The 24,947-nt window shown below is 57.5% G+C and overlaps 2 protein-coding genes across 6 annotated transcripts in view; both read left to right on the top strand.

The window, feature by feature from the left end:
• The window catches only part of CARD10 (caspase recruitment domain family member 10), a 28,933-nt gene extending 24,433 nt beyond the window's left edge, over positions 1–4,500 (top strand). For 3 of the 4 annotated variants that reach the window (XM_082350013.1, XM_082350012.1, XM_082350014.1), the window contains 5 exons: positions 947–1,049; positions 2,232–2,390; positions 2,484–2,599; positions 3,077–3,192; positions 3,449–4,500. In XM_082350013.1, the coding sequence (XP_082206139.1) occupies positions 947–1,049; positions 2,232–2,390; positions 2,484–2,599; positions 3,077–3,192; positions 3,449–3,686 (732 nt within the window). In that variant the 3' untranslated portion in view covers positions 3,687–4,500. The remainder of the gene's footprint in view (positions 1–946; positions 1,050–2,231; positions 2,391–2,483; positions 2,600–3,076; positions 3,193–3,448) is intronic. The other variant, XM_082350011.1, reaches the window with a different exon arrangement.
• A 2,596-nt stretch (positions 4,501–7,096) lies between these two features.
• Positions 7,097–22,358, top strand: MFNG (MFNG O-fucosylpeptide 3-beta-N-acetylglucosaminyltransferase). Of its 2 annotated transcripts, none has more exons than XM_082352964.1 (8): positions 7,097–7,581; positions 12,098–12,146; positions 12,557–12,659; positions 13,069–13,222; positions 15,977–16,062; positions 17,943–18,108; positions 19,863–19,948; positions 21,401–22,358. In XM_082352964.1, the coding sequence occupies exons 1-8, from the start codon at positions 7,327–7,329 to the stop codon at positions 21,465–21,467; spliced, it is 966 nt and encodes a 321-aa protein (XP_082209090.1). In that variant the 5' UTR covers positions 7,097–7,326; the 3' UTR covers positions 21,468–22,358. The 2 variants fall into 2 exon arrangements, with proteins under 2 accessions (XP_082209090.1, XP_082209091.1); XM_082352965.1 differs by having other exon boundaries at positions 7,361–7,581; positions 12,098–12,156.
• The last annotated feature ends 2,589 nt before the right edge of the window (positions 22,359–24,947 follow it).

Here is a 24,947-nt window from a genome sequence, read left to right as displayed (position 1 = left end):
TGGGAGCTGGGGGAGGAGACCCCAGCCACGCTTGGTTCCTCATCTTCTTGGTGAGCTCCTTGGTTGCTTCTCCACCCAGACTTGGTTGATCCTCTCCGATGTGTCCAGCAAAGAGAACAACAGGGCTCCCGTCTGGGTAGTTGAGAGGGGGAGGTGAGATAGTGTGCCCGCTGCCCAGGAGCATGCGTGGCACGTGGTGAGCACTTAACGGAACAACAGTCACACCCCCTTCTCTAATCCCTGGACCAGGGCTGGGCTGGGTGATGGCCCCCACTGTGCGCCCGGGCAGAGTGAGGCTCAGAGAGGTTCAAGAGGTCTCAAGAGCCCACGGTGCTAGAGAGAAGGGGGAGAGCCTGGGCTCTGGAGCCAGCCCACCCAGATTTGCATCCCTGCTCTGCTCCTTCTCAGCCTGTGACCTTGGACGACCACGGGACCCTCCCCTGAGGCTCTGTTTCCTCATCTGTAAAATGGGGGGATTATGCTGCCTGCCTCTTGGGTTCATGCACGTGGGATCTAGTTAGTGTCTGTCACATTGTAGGCTGTCAACACCTGTCAGCTATTGGTATAATTAGTGCTGTCGATATTGGTTTCTGTAATCTTCCTACCCAAGGTCACATTGCTAATTCATTGGAAGAGACCCTAGAGTTTGTCCCTTATGTCTTATTCTGGACCTCGGTTTCTCAATCTCTAAAGTGGGGGCAGACCTAAGGCTCCTCTAGCTCTAACTGGGTCTGACAGTCTTGCTTCCCTTGGTCCCTAGTGATGGTTGCCCTTCCCTGCCTCGGGGGCTGTGCTGGGCCGGGTGGGGGCAGGGGAAAGCCTGGTGGGGAGGGGGCTCTTGTGCTGACCCATGAGCCTGGACAGTGGTGGCAGTGGGGCCCTCTCTCCCTGAGGGTGGGATGGAGCTGAGCTCTCAGGTGCCCCTCTTTCCCTACCTGCTCCGCAGCTGAAGAAGCGCGCCCTGGACCAGCTGCGGCTGGTGAAGCCCAAGCATGTGGGGAGTCCTGCTGGGGACTCCCCGGAGCAGCTGCTGCTGGAGCCCTGCTCAGGTGCGTGCACAGGTGTGAAGGTGCAGCCTCGCTGCTCACGGGGTCCAGGAGTGTGCACATCTGGGTGTCCTCGGCCTTGGTGGTCCCTTTGGCCTGGAAGGGCCTGTGGGAGGGTTCCGGTGGGGGGCAGGGCCCATGCCAGGGGCCTGGTGGGAGATGGGCCACCAGGGTTGAGGGAGCTGTCTATGTCCAGGTGTGACTGTGGGTCTGGGTGAGTTTGGGGCACCCACGAGCATGGGCCTGTCATTGTCTGGCAAAGCATGCGTAGCTGTGTTTCTTGCCTGTGTGCGGTGGCAGGTGCCATGACGACCGCAGAGGGAGTTTCTGGAGGCAGGAGGGTGAGGCCTTGGGCCAGAGAAGGGAAGAGGGGCTGGGGGAGCCCAGATGAGGGAATAACAATTCTGAGGGGCAAGGAGGAGAGGGTGGTTAGGGAAGACTTCCTGGAAGGGAGGTTGTTTGAACTGGGGCCTTCACGGATGAAGAGGAGTTTGTGCCAGGCAGAAGGCACAGCTTGTGCGAAGGCTCAGAGGCATGGCTGCATGTACTGTGTTTGGAGGACACTGAGTACAGCAAGTGCATAACTCTGTCATGTGTTGTGGCGGTGAGGAGGAGAGGGGGGAGGGGGGGAGGGGGGAGGGGTCCCCGGGGTCCCCGCCCACCTGGGGACCTGGGAAAGCGTGACCTGGGCTCTGAAAGGAGAGTTAACTGGGCCACCCCAGGGCATGCACAGGCCCTGTGACTAGAGCTGCTGAGCTGTGAGGCAGGAGTGGAGTCCGTTGTGAGGGGCCACGTGGCTCGCTGCTTCTCCAGGCTCCGGCAGGGCTGGCTCACCCACGTGGAGGATGTGGCTTTCTTCCTGAGAGTTGTGGGGAGTCACTGGTGCGTTGAAAGCAGGGGAGTTACAGGATCTGACTTCAGTTTTAAAGTGTCCCTCCAGCTGCTGAGAGGAGAATGGCCTGTAGGGGGCAAGGGTGAGGCAGGGGATGGGGTGGAGCCTCCTGGGAGGGTCCCAGGTCCCAGCGAGGGAGGGGGCAGCTCTGCTGTGTGTAGGAGGAGCAGCAGGACTTAGGAAGGGAAAAAAGATAGGGGCCTTGAGAGTATCGAGGGGACTGGCTGCCCCAGGAAAGAGGAGCTGGGGCCCTGCCTGCACCCCTATCTCTTCACACCCCCTTCCCTGTCCAGAGCCAGAGCGGAGCCTCAAACCCTATAGCCTGGTACGGCCCCTGCTGGTGTCTGCCCTGCGGCCCGTGGTGCTCTTGCCTGAATGCCTGGCGCCCCGGCTCATCCGCAACCTCCTAGACCTGCCCAGTTCCCGGCTGGACTTCCAAGTGTGCCCAGCAGGTGAGCCTGCACGCCCGGGGAGGGGAGGGCTGGGTGGCACCCTGGGGCAGCGAGGCCCACTGGCCCTTCGTTCCTGCCTTTCCCTGCCTGCAGAAAGCCTCTCTGGGGAGGAACAGTGCACATCGTCAGCACCCGGAGCCCCCAAGGCCCGACCTGCCACCCCTGGGCTGGGCAGCAGGATCCGTGCCATCCAGGAGTCTGTCGGGAAGGTAGGTGCTTGGGGTGGGGCGGGGGGGTGCCCTCTGGGCCCAAGAGCAGAGTCTGAGTGCATGCCTGTGCTGCTCAGTTGCAGAGTGACCCTGGGCAAGTCCCTTCCCTTCCGTGGGCCTGTTTCCTCACCTGTGAGATGGGTGGCCTGGGGCAGTCGACCTCATGTGGGTCACCCTGGAGAATTTGGCTGATACATCTCACCTGTTTGTCTTTGCCTTCAAACTTGCCTCTTCCCTGGGAGCTGGGGCTGCCGGGGTCAGCTCCATCCTACAGATAGGGAGGCTGAGGTCCAGTGGCGGGGAAGTGACTTATTTCCCTGGGTCTTGGCCCTTCCCCTCCAGTTCTTTCCTTGTTGCCAAGGTCCCCCTGGATGCAGAAACAGGACCCTGTAGGGGGCTGTGTCATGGGGCCCAGTCAGGGGGCAGGGAGCTTAGGGTCTCTGGCCTGAGAGTAAAATGTAGCCTTGACCCCCTGAGAAGAAGCACTGCCTGTTGGAGCTGGGTGCTCGGGGCGTGCGGGAGCTGGTCCAGAACGAGATCTACCCCATCGTCATCCACGTGGAGGTGACTGAGAAGAATGTCCGGGAAATCAGGTGAGATGGGCCGGGAGGATGGGGAGGACCCCAGCGCTTCCTCCTCTTTAGGTGCCTGTGTCTCTGTCTCTGTCTTTCTCTCTCTCCGCCTCTTCCTCTTCTCCATCTCTTTGTTTGCCTTCTGTCTCTCTTTCTGTCTCCCGCTGTCCGTCCTCTCTCTCTGACTCTCTTATCTGAGTCTGTCCCTCTCTCTCTGTCTCACCGTCCATCTTTATCCCCCACTCTGACCACCGCCCACCTTCCTCTCTCTCGGCAGGGGTCTGCTGGGCCGGCCGGGCTGGCGGGACTCAGAGCTGCTGCGGCAGTGCCGAGGCTCGGAGCAGGTGCTCTGGGGGCTGCCCTGCTCCTGGGTGCAGGTGGCGGCCCACGAGTGGGGCCACTCAGAGGAGCTGGCCAAGGTGGTGCGTGGCCGCATCCTGCAGCAGCAGGCCCGCCTCGTGTGGGCGGAGCGTGGCAGCGGCAGAGGCGGCAGCAGCAGCAGCAGCGAGGCCTGAGGAGTCCCCTCTGACGCCTGTGCCTTCCTCACGCACCTCAGAAACAGCCCCCAGCGGGGACCCTGGTGTGTGCAGTGGAGCTGGGGCCTCCCCATCCTGAGCCTTCCTAGACCCTGAGACGCTCGACGGGGGGCCCTTGGCTCTGGGCTCCGGGCTCTCTCACCTGAAGGAGCCCCCGGGGCAGAGCTCCCTCCCATCCCTGTACTTGCTGCTCTGGGCCTTCCCGTGGCCCCGTGTCTCCACGGACCCATCTCGTGGGTCTCATGCACACGTCTGTGTCCTCTCCCTCGTCGCTCACCTTGGAGCATCTGCGTTCTCACCCCTGTGCACTGGTTTGCACACCCAAGTTCCCATGGGGCCGGCTCGCGTCTGCCCCTCCCCCTGGCACACGAGGTCTCCAGGCTCCACAGCCTCTTCTGCTCACAGGAGCCCTGAGCCCGTCAGGCGTGGTGCCCACCCGTCCAGCTCACATCTCTTGTGTATACCTCCACGGGGGCATTGTGGCTTCCCGGGTCCACTGTCACTTGTGCCCCTCGTGTCTTCCGGTCACACATGTGTCCGTGGTTCTCCCCTGTGTAAATATCATGCCCCCACCCCCATGACCCTTGGGCACTGACCCGCGTGTGTTCGTGGTGAGCACACCCAGGACCATGTTCTCACGGCGCCTGTGCCCTGCCCTGCCCTGCCTCTAGGAGGGACGGCCGGGGAGGGGGCCGGCTGCCCCATTACCAGAATGTACAGCTCGTAGATTTTTAACGGGCCTTTTTCACTTAGAAGCTGCACATTATGGAACATTAAACAGTTTGTCATAGAAGCTGGTGGCCTTTTGCTTGCTTGCATCCCTGGCCCGGGGCCCCCTTTCCATCCCCCCACTTGTTGCCACCACGAGCTCAGGTTGATACCACCTTTCAGGTTCCCACTCTCCCGTGGGGAGGGTCAGATTTCGCTCCTGACTCATCCCGGAGCTGCCTGCCATCTGTGCTGGCATCACCTTACCTGCCCCGGAATGACTGGAGGAGGGTCCCACAGATGGGCCACCCCTGCGCTCAGCTCTGCCCGTGTCTGATCATCAAAGGAGTGTCCCCTGGAGTGGGGATGCCAAGCCAGCAGGGTGTGGTCTTAGGCTAAGGGGCGCAGCTGCTGAATCCAGGGGACTAAGAGCAAACCCTCAGTGTATTACCAGGTCCCTGAGACTGCTTCACTGGAGAGGATGGTCACCTCCAATGGGAGAAATCTAGGTGGCCTTACTGCAGGAGGTGCTACTTGAGCTTGCGTTGTGGGATTCCTTTCTTCAGGAAGCACTTATTGGACTTACATGCCTATATGTTCTTAGTCCTCCTATGACTGTCCTCAGTCACAGTGATGAATTTGGGCAGGCTCCTGGGAGGTTTTGGGGGAGTGGGTATACTGGGTGGAGGGAACCTCAAGAGCAAAGGCTCAGAGGCAGAAAATGGGTTGAGATTGGCCACCTGGGGAGTGGTAGGAAATGAGGCTGAGAAGTCAACATCCAGGGGTCGGGGACTGCTTAAATTTGTCTGGCTCAGACACCATCTCCACAAAGCCTGCCTGATTCTCCCAGCCCTTGGGAATTCTCCTGGGCCATGCCATGCTCTGCTTTGTGGCAGGATGGTGGGTCTCTGTGGGTGGCTCTGGGCTCCCTGGCCATGGAGACTGGGTCATGCTCATTTGGGTAAACAAACCTCCCCACTTCCTTGCTGTGTGCCTGGCCTAGTGCTTAGTCTATGGACATATGAGTCTGGGTGAAGATGCAGGAGCCCAGTAGCTGGTCCCATCTTAGGTGCCTTTTCCATGGGGGTGGAGAAGCCCACCAATCCTTTAATCTTCACCGAGTCTTATTTTTGCCCCCATCTGACAAATGAAAGTAAAGTTCAGAGAGGTGAAGTAACTTGCCCAGAGTCACACAGCTAGGGAGTGCCCCAATCAGGATTTGAACCCTGGTTTGTGTGGCATGAACCACGGGATCATCCCTTGGTGATGCCATTCTGAGAAGACAGACTGTGAAGGGGCCTGGCACGGGGCTGGCCCATAGAACGGTGACTCAAAAGGGTTGCTTTTCCTTTCCTCTCCCTTTATGGGGCTAATGCAATTCACCAGCCATCTGGTACTTTCTTGTGTTTAATTAACAAATATTGATTGAGCTCCTACCATGTGCCAGGCACTGTTCTAGGCACTGGGGATTCAGTGAATAAACAGAAATCCCTGCCCTCATATTCTCATGAGGAAGACAGACAATAAATAAAATATACAGGATGTTGGAAGATGAGACGTGCTATGGAGAAAACAGCAGAAAAAGGGGCCTGGGAAGGAGAGCCTGGGGGGCTGGGAAGGACGAGGGGGAAGGGATTCCAATTTAAATAAGGTGTTCTGGGAAGGCTTCACGTAGAAGACATTTGTGTAGACTTGAAAGAGGTGAGGGTGAGGTGTATGGATCTCTAGGGAGAGACCCAGGCAGGAACAGCATGTGCAAAGGTCCTGAGGTGGGTGTGTCCCTGAACTGGCCAGAAGCCCACTGGGTCTGGAGTGAGGAAGCAAGGGGAAGATGGTAGGAGATGGGGTTGGAGGTAACAGGGCCCCCCTTACACAGGGCCTGTAGGCTGGTGTCTGATCTTTGGCTTTTGTTCTGAGGGAGATGGGAGCCATCAGGGTTCTAGCAGAGGGAGGACAAGATATGAGTGACCTTGTACAAAACAAGATGGAGGTGGTAGCTGCAGAGGGTCCTCTGTCCACTGGCCTGGCTGGGAGAGAGGCAGCAATAAAGACTGCTGAGCAAGATGGGCTCCAGTGGGCCACAGCAGGACAGGCACCCTCAGGGGCCTCTGGTGGGCCAGACGAGGGCCAGCGACCTGGGTTCTACCTGGCTCTGTGGCTGAGCTGCTGGATCATCTTAGATCATTCTGAGCCTTATGTGCCCAGCTATGAACTGGAAATAATTCTAACACTGTTGTGAAGACCAGAGGAACTGAGCTAACTACTGGGGGAGCCCCAGAGGCTGGGAGGCTTCCTGGAGGAGGGAACCCTTGAGCTGAGCCTTGAAGTCCAGATAGAATTAAGCCTGGTGGAAGGAACGTGGGTGAGGATGGTGGGGGCTGGGGAAGAGCATCCAGGACGAGGAACAGCGTGAGCAAAAGCTGGGAGGCTGGACACCAGAAGATACTGGGTATTGAATGAGCTTAGCTGGGGATCTCTGGGGAGTGGGAGGGCTGGAGGGCCCGGCCCCTCCCTTCCATCTGGCATGGAGGGGTTGTTGTTGCCCCCACCCCCCCCCTGCAGCAGCGGGCAGGGCTGGGCTGTCCCTTCAGCCGGTGACACTTTCAGCCACCTCTGGGCTCCCCTGGGCCGGCCCCGCCCCTGGGCTGCCCTGGAGGCAGGGGCGGGGCCAGGCGCCCCAGAGCCGGCAGTGGGAGGGAGGGCCCGGGAGCAGGTGGAGGGCTGGCGGCAGCGGCAGCGGGGCTGCCATGGCTCGGCCTCCGGGTCCAGAGCACCGACTCCCACCTCTCCCCTCCTGGCCTGCCCCCCATGCCTGGCAGACCTTTGCCTTTGCCGGGGCTCCTTCCTGACCAGCCTCCCCTCCCCGTCTGGTTGGGATTTGGGGGCTGAGCCGTCTGGGGTCCCAGGGCCAATGCAGTGCCGGCTCCTCCGGGGCCTGGCTGGAGTCCTGCTCACCCTGCTGTGCATGGGGCTCCTCTCCCTACGGTACTACTCAAGCCCATCCCCGCAGGGCGTGCCGGAGACCCCCGGGCTGAGCCCGCCAAGCCCTCGGTCGCCCGAGCTGCAGCTGCACGATGTCTTCATCGCAGTCAAGACAACCCGGGCCTTCCACCGCTCCCGCCTGGAGCTGCTGCTCGACACGTGGGTCTCCAGGACCAGGGAACAGGTGACAAGCGGGTGACTGCGGGCCCCAGGAGTGGCCTCTGGTCTGAGGGACTCACAGAGGACTTTCTACCGAGCTGGGGTCCCTGGTGGCCTCGAGGGAGAAGCTGCTCACCCACCTGCCCCACCTGGGCTGTCTTCTCGCTCCTTCCTGGAAGGATCGGGGGCTCCTGCGGCCCTGACTGTGTCCCTTGCTGGCCCCGGGGCCAGGTGCTCCTCAGGCCCACTGCTTCGTTTCTTCTGGGGCCAGGCTGGGCCCCTACCCCGGGCTCCTGGGTCCCTTCTGGGGGATGGTCCCTCGATTCCCTGGTTGTCCTGGCACAGGTTTCGTTTCTGCCCACCCTGGCCCAGCCTGGCATCGGGGGCAAGGGGGGGTGTTGGGCAGCTGGGACAGAGGCCCCCGAGAGGTCCTGACTCTGGCATGCACCCAGGCCAGGCCGCCCCCTGTCCAGGCCCTGGATGCTGTCCTTCTGCCCTGGCTTTGAGGGTGGAGCACAGGGACTGAGTCGCTGAGGAGGGGACAGTCTGGGGGGGGCCTGTTCGGGGAGAGCGGCAGGGGGGCATCCTTTCAGAATTCCTGACAGCCCCTGCCCCCACGCCTCTGCTGCCCAGGGTGTGCCCAGGGCGGTGGCACCTCACCTCCTGTGCTCCATTTCCTGTGGGGCACTTTCCGGGCGAGGGAGGTGGGGTGTGTGCTGCGATGGTGGTGGCTGAGGTAGTGGTGGGCAGGAGGGCAGGGCAGAGGTCTGCCTGGCATTGGGATTGTGCGTGTGTGTACACCCGCGTGCATGCTCACCTGCATGGAGCCGGCGTCAGTGTTAGATGTGCCGTGACAAGAGGCGTGTGTGTCACAGGGGTGCGCGGCTTCTGTCTTTCTGGGGAGGTGGCCCTGACACGCTGAGTCCCTTCTGGCTCTTCCCCTCCTCACATCCAGTGCCCTCCTCAAGCAAAGTCAGTGATTTGGGGGTGCTGGGAGTCATCCCTGGGGGAGGGGGAGAGGCAGATTCTCACACACACACACACACACACACACACACACTGTCCCCACTTTGGCTCAGTGGAAGTGACGAGCCTTCGGAGGGGGTTGGGGGCTCCTGGAGACCAAGGAGGGGGGAGGTGGTGCCTGGAAGAGGCCAGGGACCCCTGGGGAGGGGGCACCCCCGCCCGGATTTCCTAGCACCCTGGATTAACCCTCTCCTTGCTGTACCCCCAGCACCCCAGGCTCTTCCCTGGGGCTCTGCACAGCTTCTCATCTTGGGGAGATTCTGGATCCGCTTGCGGAAGCCGCCCAGCCTGGCCCTCCCCGCAGACCTTCCTGTTTATGGTGCTGTGTCTGCGTGTACCCGGGAGCATGGCCTCACGTGGTCAGAGGCCCTTTCCTGTCTCGTCTTGATCACTATGGTGGTGCGCTTGCTCCGGATGAGGAAACTGAGGCCAGAGAGGAGGAAGTGCTTTCCCTGAAGGCCTGAGGGGGCAGAGCCCAGTAGGACCCGCCTGCCATCTCCCGCCGGGGCCCCTCCTTCTCTGCTGAGACCCGGGATCCCAGAGCTGCCTAGTCACTTGGGCCTCCAGACTGGGTGTCTGGGTCTGGCAGGACCAGGCCGGCAGAGGAGAGGCAAGCAGCCCCCCTCTGTGCCCTGAGCTCAGTCCCAGATGCTAAGCAGGCAGCCAGAGGGAGTGCCTGCCAGATGCTCAGCATCTAAGTGACAGCATATCGGGTGCATCACTCTACTAAACCCTCACAACAACCCGAGTGGTAGGTATTGATATTCTCAGCTTACAGGTGAGGAAACTGAGCAAGGTTAAGCAGAGGTAGGAGATGAATTCACTCAGTTGGACACTCCCACTCCCCCCACCCCTGCCCCTACCACAAGGGGCAGAGTCTAGAAATCTTGTCCTTTAAGACAGAGTTGAAAAAAGGAAAGATATTCAGAGGAAGACGAGAGGAGACAGAGAGACCCACTCGTGCCACTGCATCTGGGCCCCCTTCGTTTCTACCCTTTGGCTTATCTCTTCCTGTGACCTCGGCCAAGGCCTTCCACCGTTCAGCCTCAGTTTCCCCAGCCACACAGGGCGGGAGAGTCTCGGAGCCTCTTTCAGCTCTGCTATCAGGAGCGGTCCTGAGCTGGTTAACTCCAGGGCTGGGCACCCGCCCCAGCTGGTTAAGGCAGCCGGGTGGCAGGTGGGCCTTTGTGGCAGCGAGCTGGGGCTCGTGTGGGGCCTTTGTCCCAGGCAAAGGGGGCGGGCTTGGGGGAGGCACGTTTTGTGATTCAGGGGGGGTCTTCCTCTTCCCCACAGTCCTCGAGGAGGGCGGGTGGGGGATGGGGGGAGCAACAATGGCCCCACTACTCCCCTCCTCTGCAGCAGATGGCCCCCGGCCACCCCTCCCCTGACCCCAGCAGGCTGTCTGTCCCTTTGTTTTCCTGCGAGGTTTTAACCATTGTCAGAGTCCCTCCTTGAACAAATCAAATGCAACCCTCAGCTCAGAGGAAACTCTGCCCGCCGCTCTGTGCCAGCCTCAGGATTCCTGGGGACCGAAACACCAGCCTCATGCACCCTGCTCGGCCCCCGGGCCCTGCTGCGGGGACCCCTCCCTTCCGCCTCCCCCCACCGATTCATTCACAGGCATTCCCTGGCCCATTTGGCCCACGCTCCAAACTTGAGAGAGTTCCACTATCTGGGTGACTGTTTGGTGGCAAAAGTTTGCCAGGGAGCAGGGCAAGAAAGGTCTGATTTATTTTACAGGCTCCCCCGGGGGCTGTGTTGAAAACAGACTTGGGGTGGGGCAGGACAGAGCAGGGAGAGCAGGGAAAAGGTGACTGCAGCAAAACGGGCAGGAGGTGACGAGGGTGGGCTGGACCGAGGGCTGGCCGCGGAGGCTGGAGGGAGAGGGTGCACCCTGGGCAGTTTGAAAGCTGGGTGGACAGAATTTGTTGACAGACTGGATGTGGGTGTGAGAGAAAGAGAGGAGGCACGGTGACCCCAAGGTGTTGGGTTCCAGCAAGATGGGGAAGAGTGAGAGGAGCCCAGGTCTGGGGGTGCTTGGGTGCTCGGTGTTCTCGCCCTCAGTCTGAGGTGCCTGCTAGACCCCCAGGGAAAAGTCTGGCTGTAGCGGGAGTTGAGGGCGGGGAGAGGTCCAGGCTGGGTTCAAATCCCAGCTCACCTCCCGCCAACCGCACAGCCTTGCTCCATCACTTACCTTCCGTTTTGCCATCTGCGAAGGGGACAGATCATAACACCTGTCTGGAGGTTTAGTGAGGTCATGGGGGACCGGGTGTATGAATGCTGTTGGTGGGTCACCTCTCCTATCTGGGAGATGTGTAAGGGCCCCGACACTTGCACAGGGAGTTTGTGTGGCTGTGAAAGTCGTGACCGTCTCCCTAAGTAGTTTGGTGTCCTAGTGTGTGGGTCTGTCTACTGAACAAGTGTTTAGGGTTCTGTATATGTGGAGGGGCCAAGCGGGACTGTGATGTGTGTGTGATGTGCTGTGTGATATGTGATGTGATGTGTGGTGTGTGATGTGTGATGTGATGTGTGATGTGTGTGTGTGATGTGATGTGTGATGTGACGTGTGGTGTGTAATGTGTGATGTGATGTGTGATGTGTGTGTGTGATGTGATGTGTGATGTGTGTGTGTGATGTGTGTGTGTGATGTGTGATGTGATATGACGTGTGTGTGTGTGATGTGATGTGTGATGTGTGTGTGTAATATGTGATGTGTGATGTGTGTGTGTAATGTGTGATGTGATGTGTGATGTGTGTGTGTGATGTGTGTGTGTGATGTGTGATGTGATATGACGTGTGTGTGTGTGATGTGATGTGTGATGTGTGTGTGTGATGTGATGTGTGTGTGATGTGTGATGTGTGTGTGTGATGTGATGTGTGTGTGTGAGATGCATGTGTGTGATGTGATGTGTGTGTGTTATGTGATGCGTGATGTGTTTGTGTGTGTGATGTGATGTGTGTGATGTGATGTGTGTGTGTGTGTGATGTGATGTGTGATGTGTGTGTGATGTGATGTGTGATGTGTGTGTGATGTGATGTGTGTGTGTGATGTGTGTGTGATGTGTGTGTGTGATGTGATGTGTGTGTGTGTGATGTGTGTGTGTGTGTGTGATGTGTGTGTGTGATGTGTGTGTGTGATGTGATGTGTGATGTGTGTGTATGTGTGTGTGTATGCTTGATGGAGGTGTGATTCTGCTAAGGGTGTGTGACTCTGGTAGGGACCCTGTGGGTGCTGGTCTGTAAGGGGGCTGAGTGTGAGACTGATGGGCTGGTGTATACCGCAAAGTTGTACAAAAGCTGGGTTGTGTGTGTTGTATGGGGGCGTGGGTTGGGTAGCTGAGAAAGTCATGTTGTCCTAAAGGAGCGTGTGACTGTGAGAGGGGTGTGTGTCCATCACTGAAGGAGGACAGAGGTCTGCCATGTGTGTATCCACCTGGACTTGGCTGTGGTGGGCTGTGGGCTGGCCCGGGACTCTCCTTGGCCGACCCCAGTCCTGATTCCTCTCTCCTTCCTAGACGTTCATCTTCACCGACAGCCAGGATGAAGGCCTCCAGGAGAGATTGGGTAACTCTGGGTGGGTTGGGGGCCCCTTGGCTGTTGCCAGGGAAAGCTGGGGTGGCTGTCCCCTGGCCTGGGGTTCCCCAGGAAACAGGGCTGCCCACCCTTGTCACACGTGGATTCCCCTTTTGCCCAGGAGGGGAGCAGGCTTCTTCCCTGGAAACGGGTATGGGTGTGGGGAGGGACTGTGCTGGACAAGACCCTGGACACCTGGGTCCCAGCCCGGCCTACTGTCCATTAGCTCCAGGGTCCTGGGCAGGTCAGCCCCCCTTGACCTCAGTTTCCCCATATGTAAAATGGGACTGGATGCACTGCTCCAGGCTTTCTGAGGCCCCGCCTTCCTCTGCATTCTCACACTGTGTAGGGCTGTTGGGAAGAGCTGGGCAGGGGCCCCTGACCTGTCCTCCCTTATTCAGGGTCCCACCTCGTGGTCACCAACTGCTCCGCGGAGCACAGCCACCCTGCCCTGTCCTGCAAGATGGCTGCTGAGTTTGATGCCTTCTTGGCCAGCGGACTGAGGTGAGTCTTAGGAGGCAGGCGTGACCTTTGCCTCAGGCCAGTTCCTAAATGAGGTGTCTTGTCAAAAAAGTAAAGTTGTCCGGGCCCTGTAAATTTAATCACATGTAGGGCCTGCTGGGGTCTGTCTCTGGGCAGACAGATGGGATTCAAATTCTGCTATTCACCGGCTGTGTGACCTTGGGCAAGTGTCTTAACCTTCCTGAGTCTTGGTTCCCACCTGTGAAGTGGGCACAACTTCCTCATGAGCTTACACCAGACGCTGCCTGGCACAGAACAGGTGCCTTCAATGTTAGCCTCCCCCAACCCATAACTCTGTTGACTGATTATGAGGGCGCAGGGCGGAGTCTGGCTGGCTGGCAGCCCCTGGGAACCCCCTCCAAGTTCACTGTCCCGCATTCCATCCCCACAGGTGGTTCTGTCATGTGGATGACGACAACTACCTGAACCCGAGGGCGCTGCTGAAGCTGCTAAAAACCTTCCCGTGGACCCGCGACGTCTACATCGGCCGGCCCAGCCTGAACCGGCCTATCCACGCTTCCGAGCCGCAGCCGAACAACCGCACGGTCGGTTCCCTCGCTGCCTCCGTTGTGCATTGGCCGCTGGCCCCGGGGGCGGGGCCACGCGGGGCGGGGCCATTCGGGGGCGGGGCTGTGGAGGGGTCCGGTGGGTTTTCTGGGTTTCAGATTTGGCTGCATCCGGGTGTGTCTGGGCTGGGGGCTTCGCCTGTGATCCTAAGTCTCCTCCTTTATGAAATGGGGAGATTGAGATAATGTAGGTAAGGCACAGAGACTGGCGCTTAGTAGGGCCTCGGCCACGGAGGAGCAGGGGCTCGTCCTGGTCACAGAGTGAGCAAGGCGGGGTGAGTTGAGGCTTCCTGACTCCACGGCAGATTGTTAAAATGCTGAATCTGCTGGGCCGGGTAGTAAACTGTGGCTGCCGGGAGCCCCTGAACCCTCCCCTCCCCTCCTCTCCTCTAGATACCCCTCCTCTTTCCAGATTTCACTAACCAGCAACTGAGTTGACACCTTGCACAACAGGGTCCCCAGCACCAGCTTCGGCTCCAGACCTGAATGGACAGGTTTAGGTTGCCAGATTTTGCCCTTAGGGCTCCCTTGGCCCCTGTGAAGAGTCAGGCCATGGGTCCCCCTCTCTAGACGTGGTGCCTGGAGCAGGAGCTGGGCCAGTTGTGGGGTTTTCTCCCTCCCAGGGTCACCATCTGCTTCACTAGGGAAACCAAGAGCAGGAAACACAGAACCTTAATTATCTGCAGCTAATCAGCCTCTGAGCCCTAATTAAATCTTCCTGGGCCTTGGGGGAGCGCGTGTGAGCAAGCTGATGCCAGGTGAGCCGCAGGGTCCTCCAGACTCCCACACCACCTCACCCCTGACCAAAGGGTTTTAGAGCTCCGCTCTGGAACCTGACTCCCAGGGTTCACACACCAGCCCTGCTACCTCCTGGCTTTGTGACCTTGAATGAAGTCACCTCACCTCTCTATGCCTCAGTTTCCTTATCTGTAAAATCAGTGAAAACAGTCACTACCTCATAGGGCCATTGTGAGCAAAAAAAGAATTAAATGCGGTCATCTATCCAAGGGCTTGGAACGGGATCTGGCACGTGGTGGACGCTAGTGAGCGTTATCAATCAGCACCCGACTCATCTCAGCCTCATCTCTGAGCTGTGTTCTTCCTGTGCTGGTTCAGGACACACCCAGTCCTGGGCACACCCAGTCCCCGACCTTACAACGTGCATGAATGCCCTCCTTGTCAGACACCCCACCAGCGGGATCCCAGGACTCTGCTCCAAAGTGTCCTGGCCTGTTAAGACCCTGGCATCCCCCAGGGTAGGACAGCAAAGGGGACAAGGACTTGGGCTTGGAGTCAGTCCCAGCTCTGGGACCTCAGTCAAGTGACCTCAGTTCTGTGCACCTTGGTCACCTCACCTGCAGCACAGGGCTCCGCAGTCCGTGCTCAGGGTTAGGCGCTTGCATGGTCACTGCTGATGTTGCTACAGTTCTCTGGGAGTGGAAGCCCTGCCCTCATTAATTCATTAAACAAGCATTTATTGGGCGCCTCCTGTGTGTCAGGTCCTCAAGAAACCATTCATTCTGCCTGTTTGAGGCCTGACCTCTCTCTAAGAGGGCAGAGTTTCCAGAAGTAAGCTCGTAGAGGTCTTTAGGAGGAGGACACCTCTGGGCCAGGAGAGCCATCGGATTTCAGAACTGGAGCCAGTGTTGTACTCACAGGTGACAAATCTGAGGTACAGAGACGGGCAGGAACTTTCTCAAGGTTACACAGCTGTGCAGTGGAGGAGGGGGGGGCCCTCCACTTTCCAGCTCCCTGCCCATGGCTCTTCTCACTGCTGCATCGTGGGAGGTGACCCAACCCAATGCAACATGCATCAATGAAGCACCAACTCTGTACTTGGGAGAAGGTAACTTTAGGGCACTTGTTTGACCAAGAGATGGTACAGCTGAAAAGGTTCAGTGTTTCTCAAAAGCCTTAAAGAAATTCATGGGTGAATTCACAGGTCCTCACAGAGGAGGTAGAAGAGGCCTTGGGCCATGGTGATGTTGGGTGAGGGCAGAAAGTGGTTTACACCCCAGAGGGGTGGTATTGGTTGCTGAGATTGAAATGCCAAGGGGTTTGCTGGCCTCAGGGGCTCACAGGCCTGCCTGCCCTTCTCTCTTTCCTCCATGAGACCTCATTCTCTCCTTTTGCAGAAAAGCTTTCTTGGTCCCAGGAGTTGGGAGTGGCGAGGCCAGTGTACATGGCCCGGTGTAAATGGCATCAGGATTATATTTACTGGTGACCCTGTAAAAGCATCTCTCCCTCACAGCATATGGAACTCAGGCGAGGACTCTGATTGGCTGGCTGGGTCATGTGCCTGTCGCTGAGCCAGTCACTGGGTCAAAGGTGTGGTCTTGTGATCCGTCATTCCTGGGGCACCTGCCCGTATCTGTGGCCTATGGGAGCAGGTGCTGTGTTGGGCAGTCCCTCCTGAACCACACAGGGATGTTTCTCTGAGGATAGGGATAAGGTGCACTGGGTAGACAAATAGGATATGTGTCCTCTTTAACTGAAATCCAGCCAGACTGGGGTCTAATTGGTGTCCCCATCATTCTTAAATAGCTATGTGACTTTGGGTCTCGGTTTCCTTATCTATAAAATGGGCATAATAATGTCAGGCTGTAGGAAGACTCTAGTGAGATGTGAAATAAAAAGTTTTGAGCCATGCTGGTTGGGGGTAAGGGGGGGGCCTGGCTGTTGCCCCCACCCCAGGTCACCCTACATTTTGGCCCTCCCCATCTCTCCTCACAGAGGCTGGTACAGTTCTGGTTTGCCACCGGGGGTGCCGGCTTCTGCATCAACCGCAAACTGGCTTTGAAGATGGCCCCATGGGCCAGGTAAGCAGAGACCTAGAGACTGGTGGAAGAGGTGGGGGGTGGGATGCAGAGAGGGGGTGTTGGCTGGTGTGTGGGTGGGGCCTTTGCAGCAGGAAGGGCTTGAGAGAGAGCTCAGGAGAAACTACCTCTCATTCCCGCTGCATCACAGAGTTACACAGTTAGTGGTGAGCAAGCCACCTGTCATCATGCCCTTGGGGGTACACCGCCTAGTGCACTCTGCCACACACAGGCAAGTTGTGTAATCTCCAGGAGCCTCAGTGCCCCCATCTGTAAAATGGACCTGATAGTACAATGGCCAGTGGTTGTTGTAAGGGTTAAATGAAAAAGTGTCTGGGCTGGCACCTGGCAGGAGCCCGGCAAACATTAGGTCCCATTTTCAGTCCTCTTCTGACTGGTCACTGTCACAGGGGAGGTGAAGGCCAACTGGAGGGGCACTCAGAGGAGGGAGTAGGGCCTTCTGCTTGGGGAAAGGAGGGAAGGCTTCCTGGAAGAGGTGGAATTTGAGCTGGGATGGTCCTAGAGGGCTCAGACTGCGGGGGATCGTGGGAGTAGTGGAAGCCCTCAGTACCTGGTGGGGGTACTGATATTCTAGAGAGGACGTGGCAAAGGTCTAGCCTCTTGAGGTCTGCCGAGCGGGCTGTTATTCACAGCCACATCAGTGTCGCTACCTTGAATTGAGGGTTGACTCTGAGCCAGGTCTGTGCTTTGCTAAGAGTATCACAGCCCCCAGGGAGGAAGGGGTATTGGCCTTATTTCTACTTGGCTGAGGAAACTGAGGTACTGAGAGGTTAAGCAAAGTAATTGGTTCAAGGTCACTCAGCTGCTGGGTTTGGCTCTAAGGCCTGCGTGCTCTGTCACCACACCAGCCTGCTGTGCCCTGTCCTGGACGGGTGGGGTCCTCCGGGGGCAATTTGTGCCCTGACTGGGAGCAGGAGTGCTGTCCTAGTATCTGTCGACAGCAGGCATGTACACACAACCAGGGGTCATCCCTGTGCCTGGGGTGCCCCCATCTAGGCTTCTGTCCACCTCTATGGTACATTTGTGTGAATTAGAAAAAGGTACCCACTCTGGGCAGGTGCAGCCTGGGGAGGGGAGCAACGGCTGGGTTTCTGCACCCACTCGACCCCTCAGTCAGGCATCCTGGGCAGTGGGGCAAGCTGCCCCGCCTGGCACCCCCGCGGCGTTCGTGGGGTATGCAGTCAGGTGACACCCTTGCCTGGAACACTGCTCCTCCCCTGCTCGGCACCTGGCTGACTCCAGCTCATCCTGTAAGACTCTGTTTAAAAACTGCTACTGCCATGATTAAGTAAAGAGCAAAACAAAAGCCTGCCACATCCCCTGGGAACCCACCTTGTCCTCCCTGTGTCCCCAGGCCTCATGCTTCCCTCTGACTTAGCACCAGTCCTCCTCTGAAATGACCTGCTCCTCTATCTGTCTCCCTCCAGAATCGGGGCTGCTGTTGAGGGCAGGAAGCATTTCTTTCTCATCTCTTTGTCCTCAGCCTCTGTGTCATGGTGGCTGGCAGCAGGTAGATGCTCAAACTCAAGAATGAATGAATGAGTGAGTGAATGAATGAAAAGAAAGAGAGGGAAGGAAAGGATACATTTATAAAGGGCTTCATTTCACCTTTCCTCCACTTAATCCTCACAACAGCCTTGTGAGGGCAGGGCCATTATCATGCCCATTTTACAGAAGAGGAAACTGAGGCTCCCCGAGGCTTGTGACTTGCACAAGGCTACACAGTATGCAAGAGGCAGATGCTAGAGCCGAGCTCTGTTTTCCCAGCTGGCCCTGGCGGAGGCAGGGTCTTCAGGGAGTCAGGGAGGGCTCTAGGTGTCGAGGCCTTAGGTCAGTGGCTGCAGCATGACTCTGTCCCTCAGTGGCCCCCGCTTCGTGGACACATCTGCCCTCATCCGGCTGCCTGACGACTGCACTGTGGGCTACATCGTCGAGTGCAAGCTGGGCGGTCACCTGCAGCCCAGCCCCCTCTTCCACTCCCACCTGGAGACCCTGCAGCTGCTGGGGGCTGCCCAGCTTCCAGAGCAGGTGAGCCAGCCTTGGGGCAGGTGGCACTGGGGAAGGTGTTTGTGGGGGCTCTCCCCTATTGATGGGGAAACTGAGGCCCAGGGTGGTAAAGGATCCCCTTGAGGGCATGCAGTATCTCAGCTCTCTCCACCTCTAACCCTCAAGGGTCTGCATTTATGATGCTAAAATTCTTTGATCTGGTTCCCAAATGCCAGCTGGAGAGACCTGCACACATAAGATGAAGCTCGTCTTGAGGTTCAGACCACCCAGCTCTCCACATGCTACCTCCTTCCCTCTCTCCTCTCTTCAACCTCCCATCCTCCCCGCACCCTCTGAAGGGGCCAGTCCTTTTTAACTGCCTATCGGCAGCCCTCTCCTTCACCAAAGCTTACCCGTCTACTGATTGCTGCTTTTCCTTCTAACTCAGGTGTCACTGGGAAGGACCAGGTCTTCAGTAGGGACATCCAAGTGTAATGTCAGGCTGGGGGAGGGGTAGGGACCCCTCCCACCACCTGGCAAGTAATGACTCTGCTGAGGTCCAACTGGCTCTGCCTTGCAGACACGCCCTCCAGCTCATGGATTTCCAGCCCCGTAAAGGGTCCTGGCTGGGAGGCCCCTGGGATCTTCTGCCCCATGGTGTGAGTCAGAGCCCTTTTGGCTGCAAGTGACAGAGAGGCAACAGACTAATTAAACAGAAAAGGTCATTTATGGGCCTGCATACCTGGGAAGCTGAGGGCTTGGCCTGACTTGCTAGATCTGGCAGGGTCTGGGTGCTCAGACTCTGTCCCTCCCCTCTCTCATGTGCCCTCCCCCACGCTGGCCTCATGCTCAGGCAGGCTCAGCCCTCATGCTGGCAAGGTGGCAGCCCCAGGTTTCCACCCCACCCATGGGAAGAGAGCTCCTCCTTCCACCAGATCTCAGGACTGGCGCTCATTGGTCACATGGCCCACTTGGGTCACATGACCTGTTTCCTACCAGCGCCTAGAGTTAGAGTTGATTGGCCAGGCCTAGAACGAGGATGCAGATTGGTCCCATTAGGACCACAGCCAGGAAAGAGGGGCAGATTTTGGACAGCCAAAACAAGGGCACCCTAAAGGTGGGGTTTTCAGATCCCCCGCTGTGCCAGGCACCACACTGGGGGCCTTAACTTCTTTAACTCTGTACTTCCTCACAGCATTCACGTGGGGGTGAGTCCTAACATTATTTCCATTCTACAGATGGAGAAACTGAGGCCCAGAGAGTGGAACTAACTGTGGCACACAGCTAGTAGAGGACAGAGAGGGATTTGAACCCTGCTTGGGTGGCCCCTAAGCCCACAGTCTTTAACCACTGTGCTTGACTACCTCTTGACGGGTGTCATCATCCTGCATCCTCACTTCTCGTGGAGTGACCTTAGGCTCTGGGTGGAGACGGATTGCCCAGGCCCTAGAGTGGGTCTCAGGAAACCTCCGTTCAGGCATGCAACTTCCTGGAAAGGTGCTTTCCTGCCTTGAGCCTCAGTTTCCCAATCTGTAGATGAGGGAATCGTTCCAGCCTCCCTAGTAAACTGGACCGTTGGGGGCACAAATGGGATCATGCTCAAAGGGGAGTGGGGTGGGGCCCTCAGCGGAACACCTGTTACTGAAGGTGGAATTTCAGGTGCAGAGGCAGGCTTTTTGTGTCCCTCAGAATGCCTTATGTGCCTTCTCTGTTTCTGCCCAAATGCTGCCCCCTTGTGGAGTTGCCAGTGGGACACCCCGCACCCTTCACTCTCTTCTCTGTGTCTCTCTGCGCAGGTCACCCTCAGCTATGGCGTCTTTGAGGGGAAACTCAACGTCATTAAGCTCCACGGCCCCTTCTCCCCTGAGGAGGACTCCTCCAGGTGGGTCTGGAGGCTGAAACTGTAGGATGGGAGGAGTGGGGCCTGCGTCCAGGCATCCAAAGATGGGGGAGCCGGGAGGGAGGGAAGTGAGAGAGGCCAGTGGCTGACAGCACAGAGCTGGGAGTGGAGGGAGTGGATTTCAGTCTCTGCTCTGTTACTGGCTTGCTGTGTGACCTTGGGCAGGTGCCTTGCCCTCTCTGGACCTTAGTCGCCCCATTTGTAACACAAGGAGGCTGAGCGATGTGGATCTGAAGGGCTCTCCCAGGCCTGATCCTCTGGGAGCCTGTGAAAGACTGAGCTCTCTTCACTGAGCACAGGAGATGCTCTAATGGAGGCGCTCCAGGCACTCATGGGGAAATGAAAAGAAAGTCTTTCTCAGGCTCTTTGTTTCTTTGATGATACTTTTCGATGGATAGAGGGTTGGAATGGGGGCTAGAATGCCACTTAGGCACCTTCCAGTTCTGTCCCCAAAGACTCCCTGGGGGGATTAGGGCTGCTCAGCCCAGCCCCCTCCATCCCACCCCCAGCCCCAATTGCTGTAGGGCAGCTCAGAGCACAGCCTGTGACATACTGTGGCAGGGGAGCAAGACCTACTCAAGGAAGTAAAAGAAGCCAGTGTGACTGGAATGTGGGAGAAGAGAGGAGAGTGGTGTCAGATTCAGTTGGGGAGGTGGCAGGGAACACCCTCCCCCACGCCCCCGAAGGCCCTGTAGGCTCTGTCTGGACTTTGGATTTATCTGTAGGGTAACCCTTAGGGGAGCCAGCACTCCTGCCCCTGAAATTCTGCAGAGCTGTCCGGCTGGGGGCAGAGGACTCACAGCTATCCCAAGGCTGCCGGGACCAGGGCTGTGTTGAATAAGTTGGACGTTACAAGGAGACAGAGTTTGGCTCAAATTCTAAGAGGAAAGGAGCTGCCTGCTAATAGAGTGAGCTCCCCATCAGTGGAGGTGTGCAAGCTATGGCTATACTGCCAAGACGTTTAAGAATCGGTGTTAAATTCTCTCAAAGCCTGAAGATTTAGAATCTGAAGGTTGCTACCTAATGGGGCTGGAGCCAACTGGGGACTCAGATATGTGCGGTCAGATGGTGTGGCCTCAGCTGAGGCCTCTTCATGGTTTCTCTGGCTTTTGAAGTCTTTATAAACCAGTGGTTCTCAACCAGGGACCATTTTGCAACTCCCCCGCACGCCCCCCACTAAGGGACAATTGGCAGCGTGTGGGGACATTTTTGATCGTTAGGACTCAGGGGATGCGTGCTGGCATCTAGTGGGTGGAGGCCAGGGGTGCTGCTAAAGATCCTACAATGCACAGGACAGCCCCACAACGGAATTATCTGGCCCCCCGGTGTTCATCGTGCTGAGGTGGAAAAACCCTGCTCCAGAGCATATCTGTGACGCGCTCCCCAGGAACCCGTGGGGGTGACCCGTCTTGTCCATTTCTCGTCTCTCCACAGGTTTCGCTCCCTCCATTGTCTCCTCTACCCGGAAACTCCTTGGTGCCCACAGCTGGTGGCCCGATGAACCCTGAACCGCTGGGCAAAGGTTGAGCTGAAGCCTCTGGTCGTCCTTAGCCTCCCAGGCGGCCTTGAGGGCCCGTGGCAGTTCCTGTGTGGGCAGCAGTCCCTGGCAGGGCCTCTGTGGTGGGCAGGCCCAGGATTGGATGGTGGCTGGCGGTAAAGGCATCCCAAGCCCCTGGGAGGTGGGCTGGACAGCCCAGGACCAGGTGCACCATGTGAGGGCCAGAGAGGCCTCAGGAGCTGGACTTCCACGGGCCTTAGGTGGCTGAACTGAACAAAGGTAGGGGTCCTTGAGCTGCTCGGGCTCAGGAGTCCTAACTCTCCAGAGAATTGCATGGGTCCCTTGGTGTGGTCAGAGCCCCCACCTCTGGTCTCTCAGTCACTCTCCTGGGGTCAAGCGCTGGGCCACCCACTCCTGGCTTCCTCGGCTGGATCCCCAACCACCGAGGGGACCCAGGTGGAAGAAGGGCAGAATCCAGGGTCTGCGGCAGATACTGTTATTGCCGACCAGTCTCCAGTCCCTGCTCCCCACCCGGTTTTGTTTGGAGCATCAGCATGTCCAGCCCCAGATGATGAGTCAGAATGGGTCCTAGCCAGTCATGATGATCCTTTTGCTCACTTTCCCAGCTTCCCTTTCTGTTAGGAGCCACTATATGACCCAGCTCTGGCCAGAGCCAGAGCTCTGTCTGTTAGTGCAAATTAAGCAAAGCCAATAGAGAGGCTTCTGGGGAAGGTTTTGCAGCCCCAGACCCCATCTTCCTGCTGTGAATGTGGGTGTGATGTCTGGGTCTAGGGCAGCCACCTTGCTACCATGAAGGAAAGGCCAAGACAATCATCCACAGCTGTCCCTTCCAACATCTGGTTGTGTAAGAATATTAAACCCTTATTTGTTTAAGCCTCGCTTGGTTCAGTTTTCTGTTACGTGCAGCCAAAGTCGTTCCTGGCCAGGGCAGGGTCTTTGATCTGTCTGTCGCAGTGGTGTTGATTTGGGTCCCTCGGCTAGACAGCCCTGCCCTACCCTTGCTGGATGTGTGACCTTGAGGAATCCACTTGGTCTCTCTGGCCTGTTTGCTCATTTTTTATATGAGAAAAGGAATACCTACCTCGCGGGTTGTAGGTGAAATGATGCAGAGTTTGTAAAGGGCACAGTACGGAGAAAGGAATGGCTCAGTGAACAGTGATGGTAAGTAGTGTGTGCTGGGTCACTGCATGCCAGGGCATATAAGGGTGTGCATGTGCCGTACACCCTTCTACGCTCGTCTGTGCCTAAGGACATACGTGGGGTGTATGGATGTGTTTGTGCCTGTGTCACACCTGTGTGTGTGTGAATATCTGTGTGCTATGAGGTGCTGGTTTGCTGGGGACAATTCTTCCTTTTATCTGTCTTCAGGGTCTGGGTTGGCGTGGCCAGAGGATCAAGGAAGGCTGAATGGAGCTAAGGGATTCAGCCTCTGGTATCAGATAAAAGGGCACTTTGACAGCCCAGGTAGGAGCTGAGTAAAGGTAAATGCCCTTAGAATTTCATGTCCCAAAGAGGTTGCATGACTGAATGAAAGTGACCATGGTGAAATTTCAGGCCTGATGGTACCTGTGGGGAGGGCTAGGAAGGGAAATTGTCTGCCCCCCACCAGCATCATGCTCAGAGATGTTGGGGAGTTGGCGTCACAGTGGGGCTCAGGGCTGAGGGGATGAGGGAGGGAGGACAAGGGGGCTCTGACCCAGGCAGCCGGGACTGGGGACTCCTTTGGAGCACGTCCTCCAGCCCTCGAAGGACCTTGTCCCTGCCGCAACTCTGTCTGGGCTGATGGAACTGCCGAGCACTGGAGCCTTAGCACCTTCTTTTCCAAGGAGGAGCCTGACCTAGAGGGAGGCCTCTCTGTGCTTGTTAGGTGCAGGGCTTCCTTTCTTTCTGGGTTGACCTAATGCTGGGTTTGTGGGATACGAGCCGAGTGGGGCGGCCCCTGGGCCCACAGCCCGGTGGGGATGGGATAGCGTGTTGTACTGCCGCTGTCCTCTCCACCCTGTACGCGGAAGGCTGCCGGCTGGACCGCTTTTAGAAGCAGCAGCAAATTTGCAGGTTGCTCCCAGATTCTGAGGGTCGGGTGGAGGGAATAGGACTCGGGCCATCTGCTGCCTCCATTGTCCCAGAATAGCTGCTGTAGGGCGGGGAGCAGAGTCAGCAAGGATCAGAATTGGGATGGAGGAAGGAGGGAGGCTGAGTTTAACCCTCTGTGGGTCCGTATGGGAGGGTGTGAAGCTGCCTGTAGGCTGTGCTAAGGTGACCCGTGTGGGCCCCACAGGCAGGGACTGGGAGCAAGGTTGGACCACCTTGTCTCAGCTTTGCTGTGCCCCTTGGGCAAGTATTATTCCCATTTTACAGGTTAGGAAACTGAGGCACAGGGAGAAGGCCCTTGGTCCAGGTCACAGGGCTTTCAGGTGCCAGGGCCAAGGTTTGAGACTCCACAGTGGTCATCACAGCGTGGGATGACCCTGCAGGCTCAGAGGGCCTCCTCAGGCCTGGGCTCTATCCTCCTTTCCCCCTCTGCCTCTATGCCCTTGGGCAGGTGACTTCACGATTCACTGGCCTCACCTGTGAAATAGGCACAATGACTTCTACATAGTGTGCAGGGGCGGTCTTGAGATGCTGCGTAGAAAACTCCTGTGGCGGGTAGTTACTCAATAACCACTGTCTCCCTGCCCTCCCCAAGCTCAGTGTTCTCGGCTGTGAAAGGGGGTGGAAGGGGCGCTGGACTGGCCATCACCTCCACTCCGCCGTCTGGTCTGGGTCATGGTCAGTCTCTCCTGTGTTACCATAGCAGCCTCCTCGCTGGCCTCCCCTCAGGCCCCCTCACCCTTGCCCACTGGTGCTGAGCACACTCGCCTCCTCGTTACTGCTGATGCGTGCGCAGCTTCTCTGCCTGCCCCAGCTCTCCCTCTCCCTGGAATGCATGACTGGATCGCTCTTGTCAAGCTCCAATGTCCTCTCCTAGGGAGGCTCTCCTTGATCACCCACCACAAAGTGGCTGCCTGACCACCATCACCTTGCTCTGGGGTAGCTCTTTACATGGCTCTAAACGTCTCTTGTTGGTGTACCTGCTTGCTCAGGTATTTGTTGTTCGCCCCCATCTGACTGTTGGCTCTGTGATCCCAGGGATTGTGGTGGTTTTCTCGCACTCCTGCTCACTGCCTGGTGCATAGTAGATGCTCAACAAATATTTGTGGGATGAGTTGAAAAATGAGTGAATGAGTTTCTCAGAGCTATTCCAGCTTTGTCAGTTTTAAGATTTTATGAAAGGTGCTAAAACCCCTTGGGGACCAGGTGATGGGGAAGCTTTATAATGGAAGGATCAGGCTGGTAACATTGATCATTTTTAGTATCACACACAAAAGGAATATCTGACCTTACTTGCTCCTGATATGGTGCACTAGGAAGGACACAGCTTCACCCAGGAAGTCCGCTTGCCAAAATAATTGACTCTACACA

This window comes from Balaenoptera borealis, assembly GCF_965194805.1.
Source record: "Balaenoptera borealis genome assembly, chromosome: 13".
Taxonomy (NCBI): domain Eukaryota; kingdom Metazoa; phylum Chordata; class Mammalia; order Artiodactyla; family Balaenopteridae; genus Balaenoptera; species Balaenoptera borealis.
This window is presented reverse-complemented; position numbering and strand designations above follow the sequence as displayed.